General features: G+C 35.7%; 2 protein-coding genes across 10 annotated transcripts in view; one reads left to right on the forward strand and one right to left on the reverse strand.

Moving 5' to 3' along the window:
* Positions 1-1071, forward strand: part of phactr3a (phosphatase and actin regulator 3a) — a 28165-nt gene extending 27094 nt beyond the window's left edge. The window contains exon 12 of the mRNA XM_060894753.1: positions 1-1071. Within this exon, the coding sequence (XP_060750736.1) occupies positions 1-16 (16 nt within the window). The 3' untranslated portion in view covers positions 17-1071.
* Positions 1038-25919, reverse strand: part of sycp2 (synaptonemal complex protein 2) — a 27154-nt gene continuing 2272 nt past the window's right edge. For 3 of the 9 annotated variants that reach the window (XM_060894745.1, XM_060894744.1, XM_060894743.1), the window contains exons 3-48: positions 25144-25281; positions 24677-24805; positions 23336-23440; positions 23207-23231; positions 23000-23085; positions 22702-22796; positions 22578-22612; positions 21070-21212; positions 20539-20591; positions 20400-20445; positions 18281-18385; positions 18082-18145; positions 17757-17905; positions 17403-17477; positions 14944-15072; positions 13943-14048; positions 13594-13745; positions 13443-13517; positions 12008-12074; positions 11856-11907; positions 11646-11740; positions 11247-11497; positions 10880-10995; positions 10753-10789; positions 10550-10596; positions 10377-10419; positions 10246-10286; positions 10097-10145; positions 9518-9680; positions 9106-9170; positions 8806-8964; positions 8428-8710; positions 8283-8344; positions 7906-8167; positions 7594-7814; positions 6282-6527; positions 6138-6186; positions 5903-6073; positions 5687-5749; positions 5065-5216; positions 3107-3201; positions 2913-3012; positions 2702-2760; positions 1710-1788; positions 1577-1633; positions 1040-1487 (exon numbers count right to left, since the gene is read on the reverse strand). In XM_060894745.1, coding sequence (XP_060750728.1) covers positions 1416-1487; positions 1577-1633; positions 1710-1788; positions 2702-2760; positions 2913-3012; positions 3107-3201; positions 5065-5216; positions 5687-5749; positions 5903-6073; positions 6138-6186; positions 6282-6527; positions 7594-7814; positions 7906-8167; positions 8283-8344; positions 8428-8710; positions 8806-8964; positions 9106-9170; positions 9518-9680; positions 10097-10145; positions 10246-10286; positions 10377-10419; positions 10550-10596; positions 10753-10789; positions 10880-10995; positions 11247-11497; positions 11646-11740; positions 11856-11907; positions 12008-12074; positions 13443-13517; positions 13594-13745; positions 13943-14048; positions 14944-15072; positions 17403-17477; positions 17757-17905; positions 18082-18145; positions 18281-18385; positions 20400-20445; positions 20539-20591; positions 21070-21212; positions 22578-22612; positions 22702-22796; positions 23000-23085; positions 23207-23231; positions 23336-23440; positions 24677-24805; positions 25144-25281 — 4866 coding nt within the window. In that variant the 3' untranslated portion in view covers positions 1040-1415. Of the gene's footprint in view, positions 1488-1576; positions 1634-1709; positions 1789-2701; positions 2761-2912; positions 3013-3106; positions 3202-5064; positions 5217-5686; positions 5750-5902; positions 6074-6137; positions 6187-6281; positions 6528-7593; positions 7815-7905; positions 8168-8282; positions 8345-8427; positions 8711-8805; positions 8965-9105; positions 9171-9517; positions 9681-10077; positions 10146-10245; positions 10287-10376; positions 10420-10549; positions 10597-10752; positions 10790-10879; positions 10996-11246; positions 11498-11645; positions 11741-11855; positions 11908-12007; positions 12075-13442; positions 13518-13593; positions 13746-13942; positions 14049-14943; positions 15073-17402; positions 17478-17756; positions 17906-18081; positions 18146-18280; positions 18386-20399; positions 20446-20538; positions 20592-21069; positions 21213-22577; positions 22613-22701; positions 22797-22999; positions 23086-23206; positions 23232-23335; positions 23441-24676; positions 24806-25143; positions 25282-25919 lie in introns of all 9 variants that reach the window. The other 6 variants (XM_060894748.1, XM_060894746.1, XM_060894749.1 and 3 more) reach the window with 6 other exon arrangements.

Consider the following 25919-nt stretch of genomic DNA (forward strand, 5'->3'; position numbering starts at 1 on the left):
GTTTCACAGGCCGTAGAAGCGGATTTTCTTCTGTGAAGAAAGTTAAAATAGACGTACTGTGGCGAAATCCTGGAGATGACGTCATCCATGGGAAGTTCTTATCTTTACAGCTTTCCTGGTCTTGGGTGCAGTGAATAAAATAAGCTCCAAAACAGGGGCACAGCACCCTGAGGAGAGAACAGCGGATGTGGACCTCCGCTCTGTGGCTGGAGAAGAGGGGCCATTATGAAAGGATTTGTGATGTTAAAACTGAGTTTTTAAATAACTGCTGAAAGAAATCAACTCTGAGTGAAAGTTTGTGTGCATGCAAGATCCACTTTAATGGAAAGAAGAAAAAAAGTCACTTGAGGGGCATAAGCCTATTAATTAAAGTGTTTCATATGAAATGTACAAAATGCAGTCTGTTCAAACAACAGAGTGGTTAATATCTTTATTTGAAGAAAAAAGAGAGAAAAAGACTTTTACGCAATCTGACTTCAGAAAAGTGCTTTGTCTTATTGTCAGTTATGAGTGTCCAGTGCCCCGGACTTTCACCTTACATGGTGTAGTACTGATCAAGCAGACGGTTTTGTTTTAATGGTGGTAAGCAACCCAAACAAAGTTACATGTGCCAATACGTTAATCTTAATTAATCTTTTCCTGAATTCATATAAGGTGTCCAACCTTCTCTAAAACTCTAAAGGGTTTGTTTATTTTTCCCTGTGGAGGAGCCCTTAGGTTATACATAGAACCCTGTGACAGACTTTACAAAAGGCTTCAGACATAAACGCTTTAGAAAACAAGACCCATTTTCTATCCAGTGAACTCTTGAAGAACATGTCGTAGTCTAAACTGTCAGGACATAAACTCAGAGTTTATAGACCCAGAAATCCATCAATTTACACACAACCTATGAACTCATCATCCGTACTGCAGTGTTGTAGTAATAACGACATTAGATATTGATTCAAATTAATAAGCTGGAGATTGCACCAAAGGCACTGGCTTAAACATTTTGATCTGTAGTGAAAAAAGACAAGATTCCTGTTATGCATTACTGCTGTGAATATACGTTTTTGTTGTTTTATTTAGTAACTGACCAGTAAACATACCTTTGGGAAGTGAATGTAAGTGTCAGGGGTAACATTTATTCATGAATAAATTTTTTTACATTTTATGTTTTGACAACTGTCTCTTTCATAAGATGTTTTTTTTCTACAGCTGTTCATTATTAATATTTAAAATCACCATGTTTCAGAGTTAAAACGACAAATCTGTCCAACAGGACCATAACAAATATACAAAATCAAAGTCATAAATAATCAACATTATAAATAGCATTGTGATTTAAAATGATATTGAACCTATATTGCTCTAAAATAAGAACCTGCATTTAAACCATCTTGAACATTACTTTCTCCAGTTGGTTTCTACTGTTAAAACATAGGCACATCTGAAAGGAACAAGGTCTGTAGTCCTCTACGTACACTTTGCAACTCTTCCTCATGCTACAGATAGAACAAAGCATTTTAGTATGACAAGATAAAAGACAGTTGTTTTTGATGAACAGAAATTCTGATGCAATTCCTCCACCCACCATCTGTCTGACTAGATGATCCTGAACAGATTTCATATCTTTCTTCATCAAATGCATCTGGAATTACATCAACAGTCTTACTTTTCGGTCCTTAATGGTTAACGTAATTTTTCTCAAAGCATTAAACGCTCACCTGTGAAAAAAAGATCTGTTCCTCGTAGTCCAAGTTTCGGCCTAGATTAGTTTCAATTGTGCTTCTTAAATTATTTAGCCTGAGAAAAAAAGTCAGTGTGGCAAAATGAACAAAGGTAATGTCTGTAAATACAGTGGAAAACAAAAACAAAAACAAAAAAAAAACTTAAGCTAGCTCAACGCACTGCTGCCAGGTGATTGGCTGATTAAATAACTACATGAATGTGCAGGTGTGAAGGTGTTCCTAATAAAGTGCATATTACTAATATGAACATTTGTAGTTGATAAAAATAATAAATACCCCGATCCTGGCATTGTGACACAGTACAAATTAGTTACCAGTTAGCAATTCGCAAAAACATAACATCCTTTGTGGACCTTTCTGGCAATCTTTCTAATATTTTTTTTAATTTAATATATAAAAATAAATTCAATTATTTTGCATGAGCTCAAGCCACAGTACAATAAATAAATAAATAAAATAAAGCCAAATATATGATAGAAATGTGGTTATTTCATTGTAAGGCAATGATTATGTTGGGTACCTTGAACACACCACTCAATTAAAATGATTAAAAATTTAAAATTTCTCATTTGTGCGACCATCACACTGAACATTAAAGCCCAGCTGCATGTTATTAAGTAAATTATATGGAAGCCTGCAACACGGTGGCACAGCAGATAGAGTTGCTACCTCACAGCCCCAGAGTTCCTTTATTCTATCCTGGAATCAGGTTGATATCTGCATGTAGTTTGTCTGCATATTCTTCCCATGTTCATGTGGATTTCCACAGGGATGTCTGGTTTGCTGGTAGGTGGACTAGCTAAGATAAACTGTTCCTAGTTGTAAACGAGTGCATGAATATGTGTGCGCTCATAGTGCCTTATGATAGAGTGACGTTTCATCTAGGACACATTTCCAACTTACACAAACAGTCGCTAAGTTAGACATTAGTATCTGAATAATTACTGCTGTTTAAATAGATGTCTCACCTTTCTGTTCCTCTTTCCTGGTAAGCATGGAAATCCAGGGCTTGCTTCTTCCAGTAAGCCTTTAAAATAGTCAAACAGAAATATATTACACGTAAGACTGAAGGTTATTACTATTTATTAATACTATAGTTAGATATCTGAGTAAGTGTAATATTTAATATACTATTTTACATTATATTTCGTGTGTGTGTGTGTGTGTGTGGTTTTGTACAGCCAGCTCTGCCTCCATATCCCGTAGAGATGTGTCATCCTGTTCTAAGTTTTTCATTTCATCCATTAGAACTTGTTTAACTGCCTCCAGCCTGTTAAACCTATGTGAAAGTTTACAGGAAAAATGTCTATGTTTAGAAAATGAGACACTTAAAATATACAAGTATTTGTGACCCTGATGCTCTAAAGCCTGACCTGTACTCTTGCACTTTCATGGTTATATTGGAAACATGTTGCCTGCAGACCTTTAGGGACTGTTTGGTGAAGAGATCCATTCTCCTTGAGCGGTTCTAAGATGCAGTCAATATTGCAAAATTCCATCAGTGCCTGTATTTACTAGCGCTCTTAAATATTTGTTATATAATACAAATATTTGATAATTGTAATTATGAACCTAAACTTTATGTCTAGATATTTAAAATGCAGCAGTCATAGTTTATCATCCATTTTTTGGCAAAGACACCATAAATGGCTCCATCAATTATATTATTATTATTATTATTATTGTTGTTGTTGTTTATGTTCTGTTTAGGTTGTCAGTGGCAGTATAACTGTAAATGCTCTTCTTGCAACATGCCAAGATGTTCTAGAAAGTCACAAAATGTATCTACTATGTTCCTTCCTTTTGATGGTCCAACTGGCATACTAAAGGCTAATTAGGGCCCAGCTCATTACATTACATTTACAGCATTTGGCAGACGTCCTTATCCAGAGTGACTTACATTATCTCATATATATACAACTGAGCAATTGAGGGTTAAGGGCCTTGCTCAGGGGCCCAGAGGTGGCAGCTCAGTGGATCTGGGATCGAACTCACAACCTTCTGATTGGTAGCGCAACAGCTCATGTGCCCTGTTGTTCATGGAGGTGACACTTCAATCAATTTTACAACTGAGCATATGATACTATTACACATGCACATCAGATAAACAGTAATATCATATGCTCTTGTCAACAAGTAATTATTACATCTGCGTGTAATGTCTGTGGATTATATACATAAAAGGAAAGAGTAAGTTTTGAGCTACTATGTACAACTCTAAATGAGCAATTTAGATGTGGCCGTCACAGCTGATTGGAGCCTGTCAGATACATCTGACAATTGCTGGTGGTTGAACTGGGTCACGTGGTTTCCACTAGAGCAGTTTTTGAGTAGTGAAGGTTGGGTGTAGGTTTATTTTTGGTTAAACAAATTTCCTGGACAAATTTCACACCGATGCCACCTTGTGCATACTCCACCACAAAGGAGTTACGGACCCTGGCCTAAAAGCCATTGTGTGTGGCTTTGGCTTCAGAATCAGCAATTTTAGTTAAGATACTCCTTGAATCATCTTTACACCCTTGGAGGAAGCCCTAAGACATTTGTAGAATGTTGACCAGCATTAAGGCCAAGCATTTGTGATTTGCAGCCTGGACAGTCTTGATGTGGTTGCCTTCATAATTGAGGTCTAGGCCTCTTGTAAAGTTATCAAAAATATAGATTCACATTTAGTGCAAGGATCATCTGAGCGTGTATACTTTTTGCAGAAGGCCAATAACTAATCAGTGGGCACACAGCTAATGGCTAGTTTTTGGCTACAGGAGATTCCTGAACTGCCTCAAAAACATAGATCCATTGTGCCTTATTCAATGTTTCTGGATTGGTGAAGGAACCTATTCCTAGATATACAATTTTTATCCTGTATACAGGCATGGCTGAATTTACATGCATTAACAGATTTAGCTAGCAAGCTCACAGCCAATGCTCAGATATGGCGAGAAATGGATATAGTCACAGCTATCACAGCTTTGGTCAGCATCTTCATGAGGTCTGGGAGAGTTGAGAAAAGTAAAATTAGTGATGGTGCTGTAGGTATATATAGAAATCCCAAATTCTGGGACATTTCATGACTTTGTGGGAAATCTCATCATGGTGAACATATCTAAGTGATAAACACTGGCCCTGCTGGTTAGGATAGATGAAACAGAAGTTGATTTGTTGAGTATTTTGATAAGTAAAATTCTTGTTGATTTATGATGTATAAATCAAGCTATTACATTAAATAGTTCTGCTCTCAGATCTGCCATTAAGTGATATTACTCATATTATTAATTATTTGAACTCTGCTTAAGCTGTTCCCCATTTATTCAATAATGTTTGGGACTTCATCTACCTCAAATTTTCTTGTAAGTTCAGAGCTGAACTGGCGACAGACATAACTCATCTCCTGAGATGTGCTCACTTTAGACTGTGCAAGATCCATATCTGCCTCCAAACCTGCCTCCCAACAGCTCGACACCACTGTGGACCGCACTTCAGTATTTGCTAATATGCCAAACCCCATTAAACACACAACACATTTTAAACACATTTAAACATTTAACTAACAACCATCACAGTAAAAGGTCATTCACAATCAGTTTTTTATGCACAAAATCATCATAAACATGTTACTATTCGGTGGGTAGTAATAATCATGCTGAAGGTGGAGGAGCTTAATTTGTTGTATCCTACTACTTTTTTCCCCAATCAATGTATTTTTTTAAACACATTTTTGTCTATGCTCATGTGATAATTTTACATTCTGTATCATCTGACAAACCTTAAACATTTTATACTTTTCTTCTGTTTATTTGTGACCAATACGTACATTAATATTCAAACTGGAAAGCCATCATATTTTCCTGCCATTCCAAATATCTAGCAACAACTGTACTTGAACAAAATATAAATTACACTGTGGCTTCTACTTTGTGGATTCTTTTTACTCGTACTTCTGCGTCCTTTCTCTTTACCTGACCCCTTGTCTTTCTCCCCTTCCTCAGTGCTGCTGTCAACTTCTATGGGTTGTTTAGAGCCTGTACCCCAAAAGAGGTTTCTATTACATTTTTGACATTCTCATTAGTTAAAATTAATTTATGCTCTCAAGACAAATAGGGATAGAGAGATTATCAGAAAGGATTCTCTCTGCCATATGTTTTATATACATTATGCACTATAGTAATAATAACCTTTTTTCTTAGACTGTCGTGTGACATTAGGTTTGAACAGTTTTCTTGGCTTCATTCTAACAGCGGGTTTAGTGTGCCTGGCTTTAATCCTCTTGTCACATTCACTACCATCTTGTTCAGAAAGACTTGTTGAACTGCAGGAGCTGTGCCAAGTACGTTTGGTTGTTGGACCTGATGACACAGTTGGTTAGATGATAATATTTGTAAACAGGGAAAAAAAAAAAAAATGTATTACCTGATTCTGCCTTTTTAACACTGCCTCCCTGAACAGATGCAGGTGTTTTCTGTGTGGGGTAATGTATTATTACAGACAGCATTTGCACATGTTTAAACGTAAAACTTATAGCCAAGTTTAGCACAGAACAGAAACCCTCTCTACCTCAAGTTCAGTGCAGATCGTAGCTATATTGTTCATAGATGTGTGTGATGATTGGCTTAGTGACACCAAAGAGACCACAGACTCTTTATCATAGCATGTCTGCAAGATACTTTTGTTGGAGCTATTTAGGAAGCCACTAAGATCTTCTTCTTGGTCTGCAGAGTTGAGCATGGAAGGACATTTCTTCCTACCAGTGGAGGCATTGAGGGTGTGAAGGAATGGCTGTTCTGGTCTCAGCTCAGCATTCTGAAACAGACCAGTGGAATAAGCCATAGACTACATTATTATAAAAGCATTTTAACAATTCAAATTATACTATGCCTAACTAACCCTGACAATCCAGATTCATATCTGGGACAGATAAGGATCAGAAGAACAGCTGTTATATTTTTTTTTAAGGAATTTTAAATGTGCAATGTTAAATGATAAATGTATTTATTTATTGTATTTATTTTTTTTAAACTGCTTTGAGACATATTGAATTACAAATGAATGTATGGATTACAATTTATTCAAATAAATTTAATTTAATTGTTTAAATTCAATGCAAGTAAACAGCTGTTTTTTAGTTAGAAAATAGCAAGTAAATATACAATAAGCATAATTTTTATTCAATCTGAATATTCTGTTAACAATGTAATTAGTCTGTCTTGTTCCTATAGTTAATAGAATCAGTTCTGTCAATAAGACGAAAAACATAAACAGCAAGGCTGAGTGATGTAGCCAAATATTACATCACAAAATTGATCATTTCATGTCTTGAAATGAAATAAATTTCAGTATATTACATTTTCTCTAAAATTGCTGAAAAAATATTCTTTACACTTTACACAATAACTGCATGCATTCAGTCAGGGTGATGCCTTTACTGTGTTGAATGCTGCAGGCAGTTTTCACTTGTATCATGCTCCTCCATGCTTGTTTTCCTTATAGTACACCATTAGTAGCTCCTACTTACTACCCTAGTGATGTAAATTGGCTGCCAAAAGTGTTTTATGTAACAATAGTGATATATGGAAAAATATCTAGCAATAGACATTTTTCAGTAGACATATCAACATAGACAATAGACAGAAATAGATATCAATACACATATAGCACTGTCATGTGTTTTTTTTAATATTGTACAGTCCTATTGCACAGCAGTGTACTTTACCCAAAAGTAGACACTTGTACACTTTTCAGCCCTTTTGCTGGTAGTTCAATAAATAATAAATAAAATCAATGAAACATGGAATCAATAAAGTCCATGTTTGGTGGCTTTTCATCATTGACATCATTTTGGTGCGGCGCTGCTTCTTGCTACACATACCTCTTGAGCACTTTGTCGCTGAACAAAAGGGGTTACAAAAGGGTGAGAAAGACTTTTGCCAAAATCCGGTCCTCCTGAAGACTTATAAAAGGAGGAAGCTTGAATCCCTTTAAGATGGCTAGGCAAGTCCAGGGGAGGAGAAATGGCACCAACAGGAGAGATGCATAAGGGTGGGAGAGGTGTCAGAGGAGAGCTGGGTAAAGATGCATTTTTCTTTTCAGCTAAAAAAAACAAAATAAACACACACACATATACCTTAAACATCAAATAGCAGCATCATTTCTTTTAGATATAAAGCAGATAATTACTTACATCTCTTCTTCTCAATGGATAATGGTGAAAGGCAGAAAGAGGTGTTTTTGGAGGCCCAAGTTTCTTTTGTTAAAACTGGAGAAAGCAAATTCTTCCTGTTCTTTGACCATTCAGAACCCAATATTTCGCTGACCTCTTTCTCTTCCATAAATTTGCCATTTGTCACTGGATGTGTAGTGCTAATTCCTGGTGTTTCCTTCTTTTTCTCAGCTTGTTCAATTATGCCGTCTATCTTTTCTTCTTGTGCTATGGCCTGAGACATCTGTAATTGTTTTACCGTTTAGTTCCATTAATTCCAAAGTAGACCAAATCTTCAGTTGAAGAAAAAATAAGAAAACGTAATATTCAGATTTTTGTGTAAAGGAAAAAGTCCATACCTTAGACATAGGGTCCAGAGGTGCAAGAGCAGGTCTCAGCATGGCTGTTTTCTTCTCTACAGCTAATGCCAGACAAAGATATAAATAAATTAGCACCAAAAAGGCTTTAATATTAGCTTTAATAGAAAAAAAACCAAAAACTTACATTTAATTATGCTGGAAGGCAGAGTAGAAAGACATAAAGGAGTGATTTTAGGGGCCAAAACATTTTCCTTTCCTTTGGTAGACCCAAGAACAGTTGCAGTCATCTGCTTTTGCTTTGATTTTTCATAATCAGTTAATTCTTTTCCCTCTTTTTCGTTCACCAGCTTTTGCACTTTATTTGACCTGACTTCACTGTTTCTTTTAACAGGTGGTTTGACTCTAGCAGGCCTGTTTAGAATTGAATCTGTCCTCTGAGGCTTTTCTGGCTGTTTAATGATGAATTTCTGTTTAATGAGACATGAGTTCAACATGTCACTGAGTAGCAAACACACAAAGGACTAGAGTTCAGACTTTTTATAGAGATGTGACCGAATCCTGCCTTTGCTGGAGCTGGTTCATCGGTTTCTAACTCACTCTCAGACACCTCTCTATAGGATCTGGTCATGACTGAAGTTCTTTTCGCCCTGACTGTGGGCTTTCTGTTGGCAACATTCTTGGATGTCTTATTCTTTTCTTCTATAAGCTTCTTCTGCCTTTTCTGAAATTTAGTTAAACTCAGCACAGTCCAGCACAAAAAAATGAGACATATCAGTAAGAAACAAAATATTGACACTTAATTAGACAGCATTAAAAAGAAAATCATGACATCACTCTTCTTCAGTAGTACACATTCACTCACCCGCTTTTGTTTAGGCAATGCTTGTGCACACTTTGGTGAGGGAATGGGTATGTTTGGGGTTTCAACTAAAAGAGAGTAAGAATTTTATTTACAGCTTCTTTCACCATAAATAAAACAAGGCAATATTGAGGAAATGGTGAGTAAAATACAAAAAAGCAAAGCACAGGGTCTCATTTAAAGATCTTTCCATAAAGTTAGGGATGAATGTATCTGTAGTCCAAAACCAAGCCAAAAATCCCCAAGATTTTAACATTTTGGTAAGTTATTTATGTATGTTGAAAAAAATGCCAAACACCTGTAGAAATACCAAACATGTTCATAAACACACTAACTCTTTCGCTCTATCTGCTTTTATAGAAGATTAGGAGTTTTCCCCCAAAACAAGAATAGCATGGCTGTGCAAAAGGCATACATGTGAAGGTTGTGGGCAGATGAGTGGGCTTAACTGGCTGTCTCGTGTAGTCTGCCACTTTAGGCTTAGGTTTCCTGTTAGCTGATTTTAGCCAGCTAATTTCTGTCATATTGTCGGTATCAGTGTCACTGAACAGATGCTTCTTCACATTATGACCAGCTGGCTAAACATACACACATACAAACACATACAAAAAAAGCATAAAAATCCATTTTGAAGTAGGACTGTACTACTCAGACCCCAACAATATATAGTCTCCCTTGAAAGCATTGAAACATCAAGACCACATCTTTTGTTTTGTACCACAGTGATAGAAAGGTATGGAAAAAGAAATCATGGTCCAAAACGAGAAATTATAGGTCAAGCTGTGGAGGTAGTGTCACGGGTTGGGCTTTCTTGTCAGCTTTTGATGTGACGTGCAGAATATATGTTCCTATATTTTTGCTCCCCCAACAACTGGGTAGTCTACCTTCAAAGGGGCTATGTACTAAGCGGTTTAACAAATGAAATGTGTTGCATAACAAAGAATTGGACTTGGATTTTCTAGAAAATGGTCTTACATAATAATAATTTTCTGACCTTCATGGGAGTACACTTCTTAGAGCTGCTGGAAAGACCCATGGAACTGCTGAGAACATTAAAGGAACAAGAACATACAATTCAAAAGTCACTTTCACCTTTAAACTGTCCACAACCAAACTTTATTCAGACATCAGAAAGTTGATTACCTTCTTTTCATTCCAGATATTTCAAAAGACCTATTTTTTTTCTAGAAAGGCAACAAAGTGAATCAGGACTACATTAAACAGCACAAACAATGTCACAAAATACTTGTAACGCAAAAGAAAAAAGCTTTTACCTCACTGAGCTCTGGCAAATTAAGACTGAATGCATAAATGTTCCTGGCAAAAACAATATAACATCAATCAGTTGACAACATTACAAAATTGCCTATAGATAACAAATCCTATTAGTATTACACAATATTTCAAATTCCTATCGATTTCCAAGAATTTAATATTAATGTAGTACTTATTCTGATTTGATGGTTTCTTAGATTGATTAGCAGAGATCTTGGCCTGGAACACAGCAAACCCATTTAATTAATAAGTGTAAATAAGTGTAAATAAGTGTAAATAAATAAATAAATAAATAGATAAATAAATAAGGAGGGATAAGAGTCTCTTAATATTTTAACCATCAAGATAAACCATTAGCATTTTGATAAAACTTACAACTGAATTTGGACACCAACTCTTGTTGAAAATATATCTACCAAAGAAAGCAGAAACAGACTAAATATATAATAGACAACTAAAGTGAAAATAATATAATGCATCGTATTTTAATGCATCATTTTACCCGCTAGTTGGTGCAATGTTAAACAAGGGGGCATGCTCCTGTGCTGCTGTACTAATGACAGTGCGATTATAATGGCTATTTATCTGCTTCACCATGCTCTTGGCTGCTTTCTCTGTCTTTTTTAAGAAACAGACACAAAGAAACAGAAATAGTCAATATGGTTATCTCAATTATTTAAATCTCATTCATGCAGATACACTAAACCCCATTACATTTAGGAGGCTGTACTAGGGGTGAGTGTGTGTGTTTGTGTGTACAAAGGTCAGTTTAAATAGTATTCAATCAACATCATAATATATTTACAATTATTTGTTCATTGTTCATAAGTTTTATAAACACAAGAATGTGCTGAGGATGTTTTTCTCACTGTCTTGTTGCTCATGCAAGCTCCATTTCCCTTAGCCGATGCACTGTGTTCAGCTGTACCAAGTTTAGTTTGTGTGAGACTTTTTACAAGCCCAGCCTCTTTTCCAGCAGCAAAGTGCTCTTGTGGGTGTTGCTCCTGCTGCTCACGCTCTCTCAGGACCTGCTCTAGTCTTTGAGTTAGCTGAGTATGAAGCTGTTTGTGGCTTAGCCCTCCAGAGCTGCTCTGAGCTGACAATGGCTGCTGTGGAGGCTCTATAGCAGAGACAGATGCAGAGCAATAAACAGTTCTGATCACTAAATGATCTCTGACATTAACACCACTAAGAGTGGCCTGGTGCTGCTAGTAGACAGCTGATGAGAAACTGACTTAAGCTTTTCTGTCCCAAGACACTAATGTCACCTGATCTGAACTGAAGTGAAGATTCACGCTGACATGGAAATAATGACCCAGACACAGAAATTCTCTTTTTGTAAAAGCAGCTAGGACTTGGTAATCTGGCAATGGAGTAAAACAAAATCAATATTCACATGCACTAGTGTTCACAAATAAAATGTGAGTTAAATACTGAAATGTTTTATAAATAAAATAAAATAATATAAAAAAACTTACATAGAAGTTTCTTTCCACACGGCTGGCTGGGAGTCTAGTACTATACCGTTATCTTTTATAAAACAAACAAACAAAAAAAAGTGAATAAAATTATTATACCAGATTATTAGACCTAAAAAATCCTTTAGAGTGAACAGATGGCATTACTATACCCAAAGGCTCTTCCTGGAGCTCTTGGTCAGTTTGCACCATTTCCACTACTTTCTCAACAGGAATGTGCTACAAAGAAAGTTAAAAATATATATATTTTTAAATATTACGGCTGTGGAATGATAAAACAGATAGAAAGAGAGACACTGACAAATGTATTGTTATTTTAGCTTTAGCTATGTGTGTTGAAATTAAAATTTGATTTAAGTCGCAAACATTCAAATTTAATTTGAGGTTATTTACAGTACATCCAAGTTCAAATAAATGGTGTTAAAATAACAGCACATTCTTTTTTAAGGGACCAGAAAGTAACCAGACAACTGGCTGCTCAGCTGTTCCATACCTCATTATTTCACTTACAAATTAATCTTTATATGCTACCTCTGAGTAAAAAATCATAAACATGGTTTTAGTTTTCACTATTATGCTGATAGATTTATATTAAGCTGAGAAATTAGACACTGGATGCTTATTAACTTCCTTCTGCAAGTCAGAAGTTCCCATACTTCCTAAGATTTTTTCCATATCAAAAATATTGCTAAGATAAGAAATATTATACCAATGCATGATACACTAATTCATGCCTTTATTACTCCTGGGTTGGAACACTGAAATTCTTGCTTTTTGGAGGTTCAGTTAAGTGCATAAATACACCCTTATTGCAGCAACCAGACTAGAACATACTGTACTAGAAAAAGAAGATATGATATCACACCTATCTTATCCACACCCCTGTCTTTCTATTAGACTCATTCACGACTTAATGTTTAAGTCTCCTTTTATTAATAGATTTTCTTTGTTAAATATGTGGGCAGTTCACGGTTTTGGTAAACTGATGTTTGGATGCAGTCGCACATTCAATGGAGTGGAAAGGCGCTTTATGTCTCAGGCTGCTCTTATTTCTGTTTTAATTTCTGGCTCTTCCATTTAGTTTCCTGTCATTGATAGTACTGCCAGAGTCCATGTTTGCACTCTGCAGGCAATAAACAGCTTTTTAAACAATGAGACAAAAGCATACCTAATAATCTGTGTTCTCTCTCTTCCCCCTAGAAACGACTTTTATGTGCATACTCATAAGTTGTTCATATTTTCCTGTTTTCTTTTGCTATATCATTTAAAAAAAATAAAAATATATTTTTTAATATATACAAGTATAGAAGGAAAATTATCTGGTGTCAAGCACATAAGTCTGGTTCCTTTTAAGGTTTCTTTCTCATTTAGTGTAAGTGAGTTTCTCCTTGATCATTATGAACAAATGTGTTAATTTTAAACATATTTCCAGAATATAATTATTTCTGAATATCTGCTTTGTGACAATGTTCCTATTAGATAGAGCTAAACAGGACTAAAATAACTAAAATATACTGCGTTTGGCAGCTAAAATAACAACGATTTGTCAATGTCCAAATACTTGTATTTAACTGTACTGTAACTTACCCTAAGATATTTTCCCACACCTTGTAATCCTTCCTGGCATGGATGTACATTTGGGCGCTGTAGATCTGGAACTGCCTATTTACACACAGACACACAACTCATGTATAGGTTTGGCCTTTTAGTGGACTATACATTGCAAATTAATACACACCTGTTTCTTTGTGCTTTCCTTTTCCACAATAACTGTTTGCAAACTGTGAGATAATTTGGCAGTTAAAGGCTCTTTCATTTCCAAAGCTTTCCTCTTCTCTGAGGAAGCGATCATCTCTAAAGCTGGTTTCAACTTTGCCTTCCGTGAGGCAGCTTTGGAGAGACACCATAGAAAACAAAGCAAAAATACTATACAATACTAATATATACTTTTATATATATAATTTATATATAAATATATACACACACTTTTTACAGTGCTGGCAATAGTGAAACTATGATGAGACACAAATGAGAGAAATACTTTATGAATATTTTATTTCTATACAGTAACGTAGAGTTCGGCTTACATTCAGGCAACACACAGCTGAACAGGCTTCTGCCAACTTTACGTCCTGCACTACCAGAGACATACATACATGACTCTGACACCTTTCTACCTAATGGGGTTATCATCTGGAAAAAAGACCAATCATCATTAGGAAAATTTTTGAATGAAAACTAATCACTGTCCTACACAACATGACATAGCATAAATGGCTTTCTTTCCTCATCTCAACTATCCAAGACTCTTTTAAAAGACATTTTATGGGCATTGTCAATAGCTGAGGCTAATGCAAAAATCTATATTAATATCACTGATCCATTTTTTTCCTTTTATTTATCAAATTTTAAACAGAGGTAACTGTGCATTTTATCTTGATCTCTGACAAAACCTATGCAAAATTCCTGTTTTTTCTTCTCATTTTCAATGCTACCTCTCTCAAACATGAATGTGACATCACACGTTTAAATATGTATGGATTTCACTGTTAAAATTGTGGGCAGTGAGTGGGTGGGGAAAAAAAAAATACTTTTTCCACCTGCACACATTTCTAAGGTCTTCGTTCTGTGTCGTACAGACTGCTGTGTGTGAAAGTCCTAGCAGTTCTAGAAATGCATCTGAAATAGTCAGACCAGCCCATCTGGCAGTAACAACCATGTCATTATCAAAGTCACAGTGATCACACTTATCCTGCTACTTTGTGTTTGATGTGATCACACAAGTAACTGAAGCTCTTGATTTGTATCTGCATGAATTTATGCATTGTGCTGCTGCCACACAATTGGCTGTAAAATAACTGCATAAATGGACAGATGTGCAGGTGTTCCTATTAATGTGAATGGTCAGGGTATGTTAACAGAATCTACTAATTTACTAAGATTTGTATAAATAAATAAATAAATAAATAAAGTATGAAGACAAATATACAAAGCGGTGCCACAAATGTTAAAAAGATTTATATAAACTAATATACTAAAAATCAAATGTTGTATATTTTAGCATGTCATAGAATTAGAATATTATTGCCTGCTGGTTGAGGTGTTGGTTATCTCTCTCCTCTGTTATCAGTGACTGACAGTAGGTGTCACTCCTCACTGAAGAAGGTACAATTTTTTCCACATGCTGAGAGGAACCCTGACTCTCGGGAAAAAGAACCTGTTTACGTGACAAAAATCCAGCAGTCAAAAAACTCCCATTTAACATCAACCTTAACCATGGTAGGATGCAAAATATGGTTTTATTTGGAGAAAATTAATGTTTAAGTGTGGTTTATTGTAGTTTGGAATGTAAACTGTAACAAATTCAGGGTTTATACAGACATCATCACATCACAAGTTCCTACAATAAAAATGACACTTTTTAAAGATCTAATCAAGCAGAATACATGTACATATAAACAACATACAAGAGGTAAGTGACATGAGCATGATTTAAGACTGGAGAAAGAACACATAATGAATGTTAGAATTACAGTGTTAGGACTTATTGCGGCCGACAGTTTACATTTAAAGAGTAAAAATTTAAGGGTAAGAGAGTAAGAGTTTACCTAACATGGTAAACATGGCCGAGGTAGACACACACTGAGCTTTACTTGATCATGAGTAATTGTTTGTCAAGTCAAGTAGCTTTTATTGTCATTTCAATATTCATATATAGCGGACATAGCACATAGTGGAATGAAACAACTTTCCTCCAAAACCATGGTGCTACATAAAACAACATACAGCTACATAAAACAACGCAGAGCTACATAGAACAACACAGAGCTAAGGACTGAAAATAAGTTATCCTAGCAGTGTGCATTCGTGCAAGTTGTTAAGCGTAGAAGTCATTAATCTGGGAGGGTGGAGTCACTGTCAGAGACAGGTGATGTTGTCTCTCTACACAACCCTGTTAAAATGTCAGGTTTTAGTAATGTAGAAAAATTAAACCATGATAAATCATTTCAGAACTTTTTCTACTCAATGTGAAATTACAATGTAAATAAATGTAGAAAACAGTGAGTAACATTTTAATGGAAAAAGGAAGGAACTTGCCTAATTGTGAACACTTCTAAATAAATACTTACTCATATTTTGGTTTATTAAAACATTCAGAGTTTTGGGAGCATGACACATATTTTCCCAGGATGTAATGGTCTAGGCGCTGGGTTCCTAATCAGAAGGTCGGGGTTCAAGCCCACAAGCTGCTGAGACATCTACGTTGGGTCCTTGAGCAAGGCCCTTAATCTCACCTGCTCCAGGGGCGCGGCACGATGGCTGACCCTGCGCTCTGACCCCAGGCTCATAATAGCCTGGGATATGCGAAATGGGGCAGTCGTGGCCTAATGGTTAGAGAGTCTGACTCCTAATCCAAAGGTTGTGGGTTTGAGTCTCGACTGAGGTGCCCTTGAGCAAGGCACTGACCCCCCCCAACTGCTCCCCGGGCGCTGCAGCATAAATGGCTGCCCACTGCTCCGGGTGTGAGTTCACGGAGTGTGTGTGTTCACTGCTGTGTGTGTGCACTTTGGATGGGTTAAATGCAGAGAACAAATTCTGAGTATTGTCACCATACTTAGCCGTATGTCACGTCACTTTCACTATTCCTTGCAAAACATTCTAGCAAAACCATTCTAGCAAAAAAAAAAAGTTTTTTTTCACCTTGAAAAAATTCTTAGTCCTGGCTGAAGAAAAGTAGCCCTCTAACATGATACAGAAACACCACCATGCAGCACTTTATGTAAGGTGTTTGGTGATGTGCTTTTTGAAGATATCTTTTAGAATTATGGAATTATTAATTGGTCTCGTCAGGACATTTTTTCCCATGTGGCTTAAGGTGATTTACTTATGCTTGGAAGTTTTTGTCTTGTCCTTTTATCAATTTTGGAGGGACTTCCTGTTCTTGGTAAGGACACTTATTTGTTAGGGATGGCCTTTACAGTGTTCCATGGTACCACTAATGTTGTGGAATTTTTTTAATACCACTTATCCAATCAATATCTTTCAACAAGTGAGATATGCTGCATGCTGTGTAAGCTCTTTGTGGACCACTTCTTCAGCAGTCGGATAAAACAAGATGATGTGAGAAAAATCGATTAGATTGCTGATTGTTTTCCATGTAATTTTAATCCATTGTAATTTCATATTCTGGGTGGAAAAGGTTTTATGGTATTTTTTTTATTTTTATACCTATAATTTTTATTCTAGTGTAAGAAAGCAAGAATGAAGGCTATCCAGTGTTGCATGCAAAGTATGTGAGATTGCTATCTCTGCGTCTACTACCATTTCAATATGCTGATCTAGTTAAACCATTGGGTAATACATAGTATATATATTAAAATAACCATTACATAAACATTTTTGGGATTGCATAAAACTTCTTGCATGAGTCCCAGGATGCTATCAGACACCAGATTGTGTTATCACAATCTTTGAACATGTGGCATGCTTAGACAAATTATTATTTAAAGAAACCACATTCATTTCTAAGTTAGCAAGATTTCTCACCTGTGAATCTCCTTCATCCATAATTATCTGAACAGTGGTTTTTACCACTGATGTGGTAGTCTTTCCAATAAACTTCTGTAATTGCAGCACATTAAAAGAAAAATTCTGTATTTTCACAGTTATACATTTACCTAAAATCTGTGATACCAACAAGTATTTTTCACCTGAACTATAACTGATTTTTGCTTTCTTTTTACACTAGTTAACTAGCTATGAACTAATTACCTACGTAGGTAGTGATATTATATCTATTGCACTCCTAATGTGTACAAACATCTCTGGTTCAGCCATTATTTGTACAATTAATAGGTAAATATTAATAATAGGTAACAAACAGCAAATGCCACAACTCACTTTATTCTTGGTTTCTCCGTAGACTTTTTTGGTGGCCTTGAGGATGTCTAAGGAGGAACTGAAGTGGATGTGGAGTCTGGTGCCCTCGATACTGCTCAGACACACTGGCTCAGTTAGAACCAGCTGCAGCACTTTTATATCTTTCTCTTCTAGGAATGAAAAGCCAGACAAAATATACTGGAGAGTGTACTCTCTCTACTAGGCATACCCATACTCTAAGCTTAACAGGTTCACATCTATGAAAACAACATTAAAATGGCCTGTACTGAGTGTACCAGAACCATGAGTTTGACTAGAATTGCTTAATTTGTATACTTTATCTTACCTTCCACTGTGTAACTGTGGACCTCATTTTCTGTTATGCACAGAGTGTCCCACTGGATGTCCTGCTGGGAAATAGGTCATGAAAAAAATCAAAAAATGCCAATGCAATCCAAAATCCATCAGCTACGGCTGTAGGGTGTAGAAATTATTGTGAAAAGATGTTAAAATACTATAACAAGAACAAACCCTATAAAAAATACCTTTGATTCATCATCAGCAAGGCAGAAATAGAAGGAAATACTCTGGCTTCCTACATTGAAGTCAATCCAGAACTCATGAAGGTTTTCATCCACAGGCATGAGCAACTGTAAGAACAAGTTTTTAGGAACTGCACAATTTACTATAAAGCTGTTTTGTCATGAAGTTGCTTTAAATTTGCTGTTGTTAATAAGAAAACAGAAACTTTCAAATGATGTTTATTCTGTGACATCCCACACACAATCTGATATATCTGCTGTCTGTATCACCTGACTACTACATGACAGCACAGCACTTTATAGACTTATAGTCATCAACGTCATGTGAAAAAGGGTTTGCTAGCCCACCTGATTGCATCAATGTAGTGGGAATGTTTCATGCTTCAAATGAATTTACTCAATCTAATCAGAACTACAGATTTTTCCCCTGAGGAGGTTTCAAAATATTCAAATGACAAATTTGGAAATGCGACATATATAATGTGTCCTTGTATGTCAAGCTGTACTGGCATAATGGAATGCTGTGGTGAAACAGAGAACATAAAAATAACAATGCCCAGACTGCCACTTTGCTTTGTTGCCACTCGAATATTATTTTTACATTCATCCTGCTTTGTATGTGCTAAAATTAAAAACTATGTTTGTAAAGAAACAAAAATTAAATGCATCAGATACACAACCATATAAAAAATAACGATGAAGTATTATAAGTAGTAACATAAAATTGGTTATAAAAACAAGTAAAAAATAAAAAAATAAAAGAAGTAATAGAAAACTGGCAAGATAACTATAGAAATATTTTTATTATTGATCGGCATGTTATCTTTGAGACACCGATAGTCTCATGTGGTAACTTTTCTTATCTGTCTATTAAGCTACCCTTTACTATTGTATGACAAAAGAGATTTGGAATTCAAAGGGAAACCTGTAACTGATCCTGTAGATACAATTAATCTGTAACAATTCTCTGACATGCGATACAGCGACATCTTGTGGGAATTCATGATATGAAATTGACAGTGTGGCTTCAAGAGAATAAACTTACTCCTAGGCTATAAACCTTAGGATACACTACAGCAGTATATTTTTAGTTACTAATACAAAAATTATATTTTCTGAAGTAAACATGTTGCCGGTGTCTTAGGCACTAAATGCACCCTGCATGGATTAAGGTTTCTGGGTCCCACCCCTGGAACAAGGCCTAAAGGTGGAGTCAGCGTGGTTATATATTTAATGCGATCAGGATCGGCCTGTAATGACAACAAGGAGCCTTCTTGTAGGCACACCACCTGAGAGATAAAAGTGTACAATCGACGGACTGACTAAACCCTTACAAATGAATCTAGCCATGGGGACATGGAATGTCAATTTTTGGCAGGCAAAGAGCCAGTGTAGTGTGTGAAATGGAAAGTAACAAACGTCTTGATCGGGAGTGACATCTGTCCTACTCTGGAGTTAAAACTGGAGCCTCAAACAGGTATTTGACAAAAAAGTTTGAGTTTGATGTAAACTGCTCTCATTTTTTCACACCATGCCTCGTTTGCACTGTTTAATCAAAATGGACATTTCGGGCACAAAATCCTCCACAGACTCAACTTTGCATCTAATGATTTAGTTGTTCCCTCTTTGTTATTTGTTGTCTATAGTATGTTATTGAACAAAACATGTAGAAAAGCTGATGTACTGATTCATAAATTTTGGAATATTGATTTTAGTTTATTTATTTAATGTTGCAATCAATCTTTTTTTTTTTTTTTGGTACCTGAGACTATTCCATCATTCATACAGATGCAGCTCACTAACCCACATACCCTTTACTGATGGATAGGGGCTGTGCACGCTGCATCCTGTGATACGAACATGAAGAAGCCAGACAGACTTCATGAGAATAGAGATCACTAAAAGAAATGTCAATATCTATGCATGGCATGCTAACAAATTCATCAAAACCTTTATATGTTTAGAAACATAATCTCCCCCAGATCTTCAAATTCTGCAAATTTCTGTGTATATATTTGAAATCTGCTTTTTTGTCTTGATTCAGTGATTCTATCCATGTTGCCAGCATTGTGGAAATAACAGGGCCCTAATTACTCTTGATGAATGTCCACAATCAACTTACCACATGCTTGTCTAAAAACACCTCCAGACAAGGATAGGAGTATACACTGCAAAAAAAACAACAACATTTCAGTATGAATATATCCATTGGTATGATATGGTTAAGGAAATAGAAACTGCCTCGGAGGTAATAAAGGTACCTTCGATCATCACCTTGCATTCCATTTACTAGATTTAAAAACTTTCGGCAATCCTAGGGGGAAAAAGAGCACAATCATGCATGCATTGATCCTACTTTTTCCATTTTAGGATGCTTTAAGGATCCGTCAATAATTAAAAAAAAATTATTTGACAGATTTCTTTTAGTTTTAATTCAGTATTTCTGAGAGGGGTTATTTATTTATATATGTGAAACAAATCAAAGGTGAAAGAAACCTTTTTTTTAGATATTATTTTGAAATGTCTTCTTACGTAAATAAACTACATTACTATAACCAGTAACTGACTTAACAACAGAATAACATGGTAAGATAAATTGAGTGGAGTTGTGACTGCGACTACAGAATGTCATATCCAGTAGGAAAAGCTAATGTATGAACAAAACATTAAAAAATGATTTAATGAATGAATCTGATACCTAATTTTAGATTTAGTTGTATGTCAATAGTTAGACCAGGTCCTTCCTTGTAAATGTTAAGAAATAAGAGTTTCATTAGCACATGATCACTCACAGTCTCAAACTCTGTGTCCTGAATCTTGTTGAATGCAGAGGCAACAAATTCCATTCTGAACCACAGATCAGCCAGCTGCCTCCTTTGGGCACGAGAAGTCATTCTACACAGAGCCTCCATCAAAGCCACCTGGAGATCATAATCTACACAGTACCAGGCATGTGCATTAAAACATTTTACAGGCAATACAAACAAATATTTATTGTGACATGTCTTGAGCATATGAAATGAATTTTGCTGTCTGTGTGACCACATTTTCACCCCAAAGAATAATGCTTGAAGTAAAACACTTTAAAGGTGCAGATTCATGCCATCGATACAAGACTATCAATCTAACGATCTATGGCAAAATGCCATAAAGTACCTAAAGCTTTTTGAATGCTTTGAGGTACATTCCCTCTTTACCCCTAATTTTAACAACTGGCGAATCAAAAGCTTTGTTAAGTTATTACATCATACTCTCCAGGCTGTCAGGTTATGTAAAACATAAATAAACAATTGTGTGGTGTTCACAAACTTCTATATACAAACAAATAACCTTCGGTGACAACTAAAAAACAGATCTCAATATGTAGTTATTTTTCAACCAGAAAGTAAGCCAAAATTCAGAAACCATGAGCAAAAATTATACCCCATAATTCTGCAACATGTAGAAGCACCGTTAGCAATAATTATCAGAAAGTAAATGTTTTTTGTAGGAGTTTATCATTCTCTCACGATGTAAATGCAAATTTCTCACTTACAGTAGTTTTATTGTAATTATCACCCACCCCGTACTTGTTTATGCACAGCTCCCTTAAGATCCTGCACAGCATCTCAATGGGGTTGAGGTTTGGAGTCTACTACTTGGCTATTCCAACATTGATTTTTGGCTTTTTTAGCCATTCAGGCATCGATTTGCTGAAGTGCTTGTAATAATTGTCCTGTTGCATGGCGCCAAATATGTCAAGGTGTTCGGGGTGATATACTGTACTGTGTTTGGCTTTCTCCAAACCAAGGCACATGTTCTGTGGTGATGTGACAATAAAAGTGACTTGACTTGACTTGACACGGCACTTTGCACGATGACCAAACATTTGTTCCAGAACACAATCTAGATCTTTTGGCATCAGCTCAAATTGCCAAGAGTATTTCTTGAATAAATCATCTTGTGCATTTTATTTGGAAACCTGACTGCTAATTTCTCTCTTGATTAAGGAAGAAAAATGCGCATACTTATTTATTCCCCACCTAGTTTCTGAAAGCTGCTTAACTTTTTAGGGTAAAATGACTATATATTTTTGTGTCTGTTATGTTTTTTGTTGTGTTTGTTCAAAAACATTGAATAAAGGTATACTATCTTTTTCTCATGACCTTATATGTACTTTAGTCCAACTCAATTTCTAATACAGAAAATTAAAGCTGAAATGGCCAAAATGAAATGCATGCTAACATCAAATATTTGGAGCTGTGAAAAACTGAAATTAGCGTAGCTCTATAATAATGCATTTAACAAATTAATCACCAACCTCCTCCCTTGATAATTCGACTAGCCAAATCACTCCTGTAGGCAAAGAAGTATAAATTTATTAACAAATGTAAAACTGTATTTTACATTAAGATTATGTTTAAATATGATAAACAGAGTTGTACATGACAATTGATGCCTCTTGAGATGACAAGATCTTTTTCTCTTTCTTCAGTTGTAATGGGATCTTCCCTAAAATCATATTCAGTTTCCTCACCGCCTGATTTCAAGAAAACAAATGTGTCTTATGTGAGCATTGTCAGAATTATTCTTTGAGAGAGCTTCAGGGTATAAAATCTACAGTTTATCTCTGGTAACAAACATTTAAGGGCTACCCCAATTTACAATGTGACAGTGTAGTATGTAATTTTATGTATTTTAGTAGTGTAGTATGTATTTTAAATAATGAATCGTTTGACCTACCTCTTTTTGAATCAGAATGTTAACTTGGGGATCAGAAGCCAATTTGCCAATGTGATGGAGCAGGGATTCTGTTACTTGGAAAGTACCTTGCAAAACACATTAAACAGGATTAGACTTCAATGTTTCAACGTGGGAAGCCTTCTTGTTTTATTATTAGCCCTCTTGCCTAATTATATTTGATTTATTCTGATTAAAAAAGAACCTTACCCTCTTTACAACTTTCATGAATGACCTAAAGGAGCATACAAGAAATTGGAAAGGACAGTTATTCTGTCCAGTTTAAACAATTCTGGTATGTCTGAAATAATTAGTTTATCAGTAGCAACACTTGCTTACCATCAATGCATCAAAGAAGTCTTCAGCTAAGTTTACAAACGGCTCGTTCCTTGTCGGTCCAGCTTCAACCCATATCTTTCTGACTTTCTCAAACCACTGTACCAGGTAAACATAAATGCATAATTAAATTATTCTAAAATGCATTTGACATAGGGCTGCTTTTGATTAAATGGGAATCGTTATATTTTATCTCACTCTTTTCACTCATAATATTTCATTCATTCATTCATTCATCTTCTACCGCTTATCCGAACTACCTCGGGTCACGGGGAGCCTGTGCCTATCTCAGGCGTCATTGGGCATCAAGGCAGGATACACCCTGGACGGAATGCCAACCCATCGCAGGGCACACACACTCTCTCATTCACTCACGCAATCACACACTAGGGACAATTTTCCAGAGATGCCAATCAACCTACCATGCATGTCTTTGGACCGGGGGAGGAAACCGGAGTACCTGGAGGAAACCTCCGAGGCACGGGGAGAACATGCAAACTCCACACACACAAGGTGGAGGCGGGAATCGAACCCTGACCCTGGAGGTGTGAGGCGAACGTGCTAACCACTAAGCCACCGTGCCCCCCTCATAATATTTGAACACACCAATTTTGTTGAGACCCCTATATACATGAATTACATGAATTATTATATACACGTCCTACACTGCACTAGTACAATTTCTGTAGTAGACTGTGAGAACCACCTGTTCCTATATAAAGCAATTTAAATGACTGAAATGGTGCCATATTTGCACAAATAATTGCTATTTAATATAAAAGTTATTTTAAAGTTTAGATTATTCTAGGAATCAATATGAATCACTGGTTAAAACATCATGACAGTATATCTGTTCTGCCATCATTAGGCCCCTTGTAGGTAAACTTCTGTCTTGATAAACGCTTTCTAGGTGAGAAAGTATCAATGACATTCCATTACTCCTTGGCCCATTAATTTCTCAATTTGTTTGAAAATGGAATACATAATAAATGTTTATCTAGACTGGACAAATGGTCTTTCATTTTACTGCAAACATGCATTTAGTTTTTGCTGAATTTATGGCTTAGCTTTCGAAACATTTCTTCCTCCTTTCATTTCTTTCACTAGACCAGAGTAGTGAGCTTGAGCTGTATGTATAAGGTAGAATGTCTATGTCCACTGATCACAACAAATTAAAAACAGTGGTTCTGTGCCCAAGTGCAAAGACTGTAGTCTAATTCGCTTCTATATCAAACTTGACTCAAACACAAATCAAGACATTTAATTATATACAGATTAGTGATTTTATTATGATTTTTTGTGTGCAGCCCAAATATGACATAGCAGTAATACCATCATACTTATCTTTTTCACAAGTCCTTGTGACACCATCAATGATATACCTTTACCCTCTGGAAAGACCAGTGTGTTCCCCAATTTATGAAAGATGGTAAATACCACAGAAGCATTCTTCACATTCTGCTGGTCCAGTTCCTACATAGAGCATACATCAGTCAATTATCAGTCAGAACATGGAAAACATCAAGAACATTATCTCATTGCAATGGATATACTGTATTAGGCATCAAATGAATAGTCAGTTGAAGTTGTTGTTTTGATAGCAGGAATAATTATAAAGATTTGATTGACTTTAACAAGGGAAAATTATGCTACAATTTAGTCTGAGCATCTCTGGAACCCAGTTAGTACCAACCAAAATGGTCCAAGGAACACCAACTATCACTAGTTTTAATGTTATGGTTGATTGATGTACACCCGCACACACCCGAACACACATACTATGTATAGATATAAATATAAAAATTACTCACCCTGTTAATTAGTTTGTCCAGTTTTGAGATGAACTGCCTGGAACATTTTGAAGTAATCCCTTCTCTGGTCTCAATTAGTAAAAACTCCTCCAAAGGTTGGAAGTTGTTTTTCAAAGCCTGATCTACAAATTCCTCCACCTAAATGCACATGTTAAAAAAGTTCATGCATTTATAGTACAAAAAATAAGTTGAAAATGATGCCGCAGACATATTTTTGGGCATACGCAAACCTTTATTCTAGATTTTGTGCACATTTACTTATCCATTTTCTACAAAACTAAATAAATTGAACAGCGTACTAAGATGTCTTGCATTTATACACAAATCCAGACACCTCACTAAAGTGTAAAACATACATAAATTTTATACATATATTTTATAATATTCCTAGCTAAAGAATTCATGTACTTGTAAAATGTAAGAATTAAAGTATGTTTTTTGGGGAACTGCTCTTAAAAGGAAGAGCTGGTTAGAGCAGTACATTATTTATTCACATCATTTAATTCACATCATTTAATTCACATAAAAGGAAAAATCCTATTATTTTTGCTTACTGCAATTTGTGCAAAGTGCCTGTGGGCACATTATTATCAATTAATTTTTGATTCAAGTTATAATGTATAATAAAACCAAATGTAACCTAATATGCATATTATTATTTCATCAGAAGATTTACAAAAACAAGCTTAACGTTTATGAACCAATCAAGTCAAGAAATTGAGGATCAGACTCAGTCATGGTTGATGAACTTCATTCAAAAAGAGAATCGAAAGATC

Source organism: Tachysurus vachellii, chromosome 19, assembly GCF_030014155.1.
Source record: "Tachysurus vachellii isolate PV-2020 chromosome 19, HZAU_Pvac_v1, whole genome shotgun sequence".
NCBI classification, from domain to species: Eukaryota; Metazoa; Chordata; class Actinopteri; order Siluriformes; family Bagridae; genus Tachysurus; species Tachysurus vachellii.